At 60.6% G+C, this 7090-nt stretch overlaps 1 protein-coding gene across 1 annotated transcript; it reads right to left on the bottom strand.

The window, feature by feature from the left end:
* Positions 1–1188: 1188 nt before the first annotated feature.
* On the bottom strand, positions 1189–6102 carry IRX1 (iroquois homeobox 1). The gene is made up of 4 exons (XM_065875018.1): positions 5827–6102; positions 1969–2992; positions 1540–1612; positions 1189–1246 (listed from the first exon to the last, which is right to left on the bottom strand). Exons 1-4 carry the CDS (start codon positions 6100–6102, stop codon positions 1189–1191), a joined length of 1431 nt encoding a protein of 476 aa, XP_065731090.1.
* Positions 6103–7090: the final 988 nt, after the last annotated feature.

Genomic DNA, 7090 nt, shown 5'->3' with positions numbered 1-7090 from the left:
GTGCGGTTCCCGAGGCTCCGGGCCGGCTCCTTCTGCATTGTTTCCTACCATCACTCCAGCTACCTTCCAGCCCAGCGGCCATTTGGGCGTTACTGGCTCCTCGGCTCGCTCGCTGGGTGCGCCCAGTGCAGGGCGCATGAGTTTAAAGGGGCGTCCCTGGGAGACCGAAGCCCGCTCCCCTCTTTGTCACCCACACACACTACTGCAGCCCCGTCGCTCACACGCCCAGAGAACCACGGAGCTGCATCCCTGGCAGGAGAGTTAAAAAAAAAAAAATTCCAATTTCTCCACGTGTGATTTAGCCAAATAACTAAAAAATACACTGAAAGCAAAATTTCATACTCCATTATGTCCTCATTCTACCTATGAAACGCCCCGACGCCACGATGCACCGCTGAGACAACTGGTTATAAACTGATTTCAAATACGAAGTCCTCCTTTGGGGAGAGGATTGGAAATTCTTTTCACTTTCCCCCCATCGTTGCCCACTTCAAAAAATCGTTTTATAAACTGCCTAAAATCGAACTCATTTATGTCTTGAGAAGGGCGTGTCCAGATAAACGTGTAAGAGTTGGAAAGAACTGAACTGCCAACAAGGATTGACCTGGTGACATTAACAAATGCAACACCGATCAGGAGACTGAGAAGCACCCGCCTTTGGGGTGGAAACTCCCCCGGAGCTTCTTTCCCCAGCCACAGGCACTAGAGCCCTGCCACGATGCCAGGATTCCTGATTCCAGGATTGAGGACGCCCCCAGCGACACCCAGCCACACACAGCAGCAGGAGCAGTGGCCATCATTTCATTTAGTTTATTAGACAAAAATATATGATTTAGACAGGTTCGCTGACGCGCTATTTACAATCTGAAATCACTCTATATACAGAAGGAAAAAAAAAAAAAAAAAAAAAGAAAGAAAGACAGAAGCACATGGGGGCATTTACCGAACTGATAATCGCCCGGAGCACGGTGACAGCCCCCCGGGGCGGCGGGCAGAGGCCGGGCTGCCTGGACGCGAGCTCGGGCCGGACGAGCCCCTTTCTGCAGAAAGCGATGGATGGGAGTCTTTGACTTCGTTGCCAGATTTTCCCTTTACACCAGTTTGAAATATTTGTCTTGATTCCTCCCTCACCCCCTCCCTCCCGAACTTCTCCCCCCTCCCCCCGCAAAAGTAAAAGAAGACCCTGGATCAGGCTGATGGGAGGGCTGCTAGGATCCTCGGCGTCCCCTCCTGCGGGGCCAGCGAGCTGCAGGGGAAACACAGCAAGACAAGAAGAACACAGCGCTGTCAGTGGATGGAAGCTGGGACCCAGCATGGCCGGTGCTGCCAGCCAAGCGCCTGGGGGGCGGCGTGACCTGCCCCCGCGAGGCTCCCGGCTCGGGAGAAACCGGGGCGGACTACGCTGGCCCGGACGCCCGGCTGGTGGACAGCGCCCCAGCCACGCTAACTACGCGACCCCTCTGCCGCCTGCCACCGCTCAGCCTCCGGCCCCCGAATCCCCCTCGCCCCTACCCAGAGGTAAAAACCAACGGCACTCACTTGTCGCGCACGGGCTGGAAGGGCGACTTTAACTGCTGTGCCGGCGAGTCCGGCCTGGGGATGAGGTCTCTCTCTGCGAGGGAGGGGAAGAGGCAGAGCGTTAGGGCCGAGAGACAGTGGGGGAAAGGGGTGCCGCAGAAGGGCACAGGCCTCCTCCCCCCCCCCCACCCCGCCCCGTCCCTGGGAAGTGTCTCCAGGGAAACCTCCCTGCCTCCCCCGGGACAGGCCAGCGGGTAGAGCTCAGCTTTCTCGGGAGAGCCAGAGGGCTGTGGCCTCGCTCCTTGAATTCAGGCAGGGATTACTGCTCAACCCCGAGCTCAGCGGTCACCGCCTCTCACCCTCCGGGGCCAGAGCTCCCCTCCATCCCCAGCATCGCCCGGGCTCCGGATTACTGGCCTGGGGCAGGGCGGACGTCCCGGGGCGCCGTACCTGGGAGCGAGGGGCTGCTGCGGGACGAGGCCTTGTCGCCGTGGAGCACCCCCGCGGCCACGGTGACGGGTGGCTGCGGCGGCGGCGGCGGCGCGGACAAGTGCGGGCCGTGGGGCGCGCCAACGCCCAGGAAGGAGCGCACGTTGAGCAGCGAGCCCTGCGTGAGGAACGCGCCGTTGGTCCAGTTGGAGAACTTGCCGATGTGGCAGGTGTACAGTCCGTGGCTGGGCAGGAAGGCCGGGTGTTGCAGCGGCGCGCCCGCGGGGGGCCCGTGCGTGCCCGCATGGCCGGCGGGAGGCGGCGAGGCCTTGGGCGCGCCGTCGGGGCTGGTGGCCGTCTCGGCCAGCGACCAGATCTTGGGCTTGCTGTGCGGCGCGCCCTGCAGGCCGCCCGCCGCGGCGCCCGGACTCAGCAGGCAAGTGCTGCCGGGCTCCGGGACCTCCTTGGCCAGGCCCAGGGGGGAGTCTTGGGGCTTGAACGTGTCGGCGGCCGCCAGCGGCGAGCCCTGGTCCCGGGCGAGGGCGGCAGGCGCGGCGGGCGCGCGCGGCGCCTCGGCTTTGTCCTCGTCATCCTCGTTGCTCTGGTCGCCGTCGTGCTCGTCGATCTTGTCGATGTCGATGCTCTCCAGGTCGATCTCCTCGTCGTCCTCGGCCTTCTCAGGGTCCCCCTCGGTATCGCTTCCGAAGAGAGTGCCGTCCTCCTGGTCCTTGCTGCGCGCGCCCCACGTCACCTTGTTCTCCTTCTTGAGGCGCCGGCGCGCGTTGGCGAACCAGGTGGAGACCTGCGTGAGGGTCATCTTGGTGATGATGGCCAGCATGATCTTCTCGCCCTTGGTGGGGTAGGGGTTCTTGCGGTGCTCGTTGAGCCAGGCCTTGAGGGTACTGGTACTCTCTCGCGTGGCGTTCTTGGGCCGCCCGGGATCCCCGTACTGGAACTGCCCGTAGGGGTAATAGGCCGGCGCCGTGTGGGCGGCGAAGGTGGCGGGGTGCACCCCGGGGTTGTCCTTGAGCTCATACTGTGAACCCTGCAGCCACAAGGCCCAGCGAGGGAGTAGAGAGAAAGCGGGGGGGGGAGAGAGAGAGAGAGAGAGAGAGAGAGAGAGAGAGAGAGAGAGATGAGTCCCCCAAACTGGGAAAGTGGGAGGCAGACGCTCCCGCCGGCTCCAGAATGGGAAGCCTAGTCCTAATGCACCACCCGGGTTGGAAGAGGGGGTCAGACCAGAAGCTGCCTCCAGAAACTGCCCTTCCACCAATCATGGAGATATTTTTGTCACTCAAGAAAAGTTGCAGAATCCTAGAATCTCTAGAAGACAACAGCGGGAGCCGTAGCCCCTAGGATTTCCCTAGGCCGCCCGCAGGGCCCCCAGCCCCACCTCCCAAAACAACTCCAGAAGCCCGGGTGTCCAAGTTTATCTCACACTCGCTAGAGGGGAAAACCTTTTAACCAGGCTGATAAAACAGTTTCTCCAAACCTAGAGAACCAAGAGCCCAGGCCCCCTCCCTTTGACCCTGAGGGGGTCAAACAAAATAAACCATCCTGAGTTTTCTGAGAGTCCAAATCCACCAGCAATTTAAAATGAAAGCACACTCCTTTTTAGCTCCCAAATTAACCTGCATAGAATGGCTCGCCCGCCCCGCACTTAAAGGTCTACAGTGGGTGACAGGTAATTTAAAATTTTAATCCTGGCCATCACCAACAACAATAACAAAAACACCGTTTGTTTTTTTTAAATACAAAGAGAGGGTTTATCCGGTAAAACATTAACGGGAGGGCCCTGAGCACCCACCGCGCAGAGCAGAACTGTTTCCTAGGCCTCTGCTCGGAGACTTTATCTCTCAAGTTTGACTTTGATCAGGAGCAAGCCAGCACAAACTGTTTGCAAGGCATTTAGAGGCCGTGATTTATTTGCAATCAATATTCTTTTTATCATCGGTAGTAAAACACAGCAAGTCAAATTATCCCATCAGGTTTTTTCGGTAAATAACATTTTATCTTTCTAACAACCTCATTAGGCCTCATTATTACCATAAATTGCCCAGACAGACATTCACTCACAATTTTATCTTTTGGACTTCCAAATCCCCAACCGTAAAGGCTTGGAAACCTAGACCTAGAATTTGGGTTTGGATTTAGGCTTCCTTTCCAGGAAGCATCAGGAGACCAGGAGGAAACACATGCGCACGTACATCTACCTTTGGGGGCGGGGTGGTTGGATTTGTATATAGTTTCCCCTCCGTAAAAGAGAAAAAAAGCAAGCATCTCCCTTCCCAACCTCACTACAATGGGAGCAGAGCCTCGCCATAGAGGCCCCCCTCCCCTACAAACGCACGCGGGTTTCCCAACTGGCACACATCTGTATTCAAAATTTCTGTAAAAAAATTATAATCCTCCATGTAAAAATTGTCGAGTTGTTGTGTTAGCAGAGAGGGGAACCGGGACTCTGGAGAAAGTTGCAAAAAGCAGAAGATTTCTTTGACTAATTAGTTCGGTGGTCGAGGCCCGGAGACAAGGTTTCTCCGGCCAGATTTCGTTTTTGCCTAATCTTTGCAAAATGTACTTTGCACTTTTCTAATTATTTTCGTTGTAACTGTAAGGAAGACATTTCGGCCTCGTCTCTGCTGGGAATTCTTTTTGAAAGGATACCTTGTAAATCTCTCAACGCTTCCCCCTGCATCCCGGCCGCCAGAACAAAATGGGAGCTGATCTTTTTTGATAGCAACCGATCTGAAAGGCAGCTGGGGCCGCTTTCAGAGAAATAGGCTTTCTTTTCAAAACTACAAGAAAAGTTACAGGAAAACACACCGGCCGCTTTGCTCCTTTACTATTGTCGGGTATGTATTTCCTGTCTCTTCTTCGCGGAGTGGGGAGACGTGGCGGGGGTGTGTGGGTGGGCGGGGGGGGGGGGGGTCCTCGCAAATTGCGTGACCCCGCGGGCAGCAGTGCAGGAGGGGTCTGCCTCCCCGACCCGCGCGCCCGGCGAGCCATTCCCAGCAGCCCGAAGTTTAAGGCAGACTTTGCAGTCAGACCTAGGAAAATGGACCCTTTAGATCAACGGCCCCGCGGAGCATGAAATTTGCAGCCCCCGACTCCTCCATGTGACACCCACTGGGCAGGAGCCTAAGAGGACAGCATTTATTTTAAGCCCAGGGACACCGCTCTCTTCAATCCTCCATTATGCAACGCAGGAAGAAAAGTGCTTTTCTTTCGGTGCAAATGAAATGAAAACTTTGGCAACTTATGAAAGTCAAAGCAAACACCGTTTCAGACGCCAACAATCATTTCGCCTTCATTTTTTGTTTAATTTCAAATTTGCGCTCAAGCCTCTAAGAGACCCCTCGGCCTGTCGGATCTCCATTGTTAGGTTTATTTTGACCGCCTCTACTACGCTTTGAAGGGTTCAGATACAACTGCAAGAGCCCTGCCAAAGAGGGAGAAAATCGAGTCTCCCTGGCTCAGCCCAAACGCTGAAATGGTCGCGCCAGCGGGGCCCACGGGCCGGGAAGGGGCGTCCGGGTAAACCGGGCCGAGCCGCTCCGCCGCCACCGAGCCAGGGGCGCCGGGCGAGATTGGCCCCGACCTCCAGCGCCGGCCGCGCGCCCCGGGCCTGCTCCCGCGGCCTGCCGACTCCCAGCAAGACCCCCTGCGCAGCCCGAGCCTCCCACCTCCCGGCTTCCCGGGGCCCGTGGCGGGGCCGCTCCCGGCCGGCCTCTTCGAGCGCCCGCGGCCACCACCTCCTCGGCACAGCCGGCAGGGCCGATCCGGCGCCCGCTCTCCCCTCCCGCGCCCCGAGCTGCCCCGGGACCCGGGCCCCGGGACCCGGGCCGCGTGCGGGGCGCCGAGCAGGCCAGGCTCACTCACCATCTGCGAGAAGAGGCTGAGGTCCGCGGCGTAGGGCAGGAAGGCGCTGTAGTTGGGCGCGCCCGCGTACGGGCCGGCCGCCGCGTACATGCCCAGCACCGAGGTGACGGCGGCCGCGCCCGCGCCCGCGCCCAGATCCGCCGCCCCGGGCCGGCCCGACGAGGCGGCGGCGGCCGCCGCGGCAGCCGCGGCCAGCACTCCCGGGCGCTCGCCGCCGTAGGCGCCGGGCCCCGCGGCGCTCAGGTACTGCGGGTAGCCCAGCTGCGGGAAGGACATGTCCGCGGACTCGGTGGCGGCGGCGGCGGGCAAGTATTAAAGGGTGGCGGGGAGCGGGGGAAGCGCAGGGGGCGGGGGAGGCGCGGTTTGGGGAGCGGGCCGCCGGCCGGGCGCGCTCGGGCCGGCCCGGAGGCGGGGGCCGGTGGCTGCTCCTCGGCCGGGTGCTCGCTGGCGCCCGGCTCCCGCCTGCGCCCGGATCCGCGATCGCGCGCCGACTGCGGCGGCCGCCCTCCGCTCGGCGGCGGGGCTTTCAGACACAATTTGAAGTTGATGCTTTGATTGGCATCCCCTTGAGCGCTGGCCCCGCCCCCGGCTCCCCTCCTGCCCCCTCCCTGCCTCCCGCCCGCCCTCGCCGGCTGCTCCCGCCCCTCCCGGCGAGCACGTGGTGCCCAGCGCCGGCCGGGCCACCTCCTCCCGCGGTGGCCGCGCGAGCGGCCGGGCAACGGGTGCGGGCCCGAAGGCCGCGGGCTCCTTCCCCGCCGGCCCCCGGGGCTGTCTGACAACCTGTCGACGCCGGTTTACAGCTGTCGGACACCGCAGCTGGCCGTTTCGCAGCTGAGGTGTGTCCTGCTTGCTCACAAAAAACACCTCGGCGCCTGCTTTTCCACCGTTCGGGCGGCGGGGAAGGGGCGGGCGGGAGCGCGATGACAGCCGGCGGGGAGCGGCCTCTCCTCCGAGGTCCATGCTGCCTTTGGCTCCCCGGGTCATCTTTGGCGGAAGTGCCACGAAACAGGCGTGGAGCGACACCCCGACGCGGGCGTGGCGTCCCCGTGGCCCCCACTAGGTATTAACAGGTCATCAGGCAGGGGCTAGGCTGGCCTCGCTGCACTTGGAGAAGCGGGAAGCGTCCGATCCCTGCAGGCTTTTCCAATTGTGAAAACTTTGAGAAAGGGCAACCCCAGCTGGGAAGCCACTAGCTTGGGGGAAGCAGATGGTCGGTTCTTGGGGCTGAGGGGAAAGGACCATTTTTCTTTGCGGAGAAAGGACC

This window comes from Phocoena phocoena, chromosome 3 (assembly GCF_963924675.1).
Source record: "Phocoena phocoena chromosome 3, mPhoPho1.1, whole genome shotgun sequence".
In the NCBI taxonomy this organism is placed as follows: domain Eukaryota; kingdom Metazoa; phylum Chordata; class Mammalia; order Artiodactyla; family Phocoenidae; genus Phocoena; species Phocoena phocoena.
The sequence above is the reverse complement of the archived record's forward strand: the minus strand, read 5'-3'. Positions and strand labels throughout refer to the sequence as shown.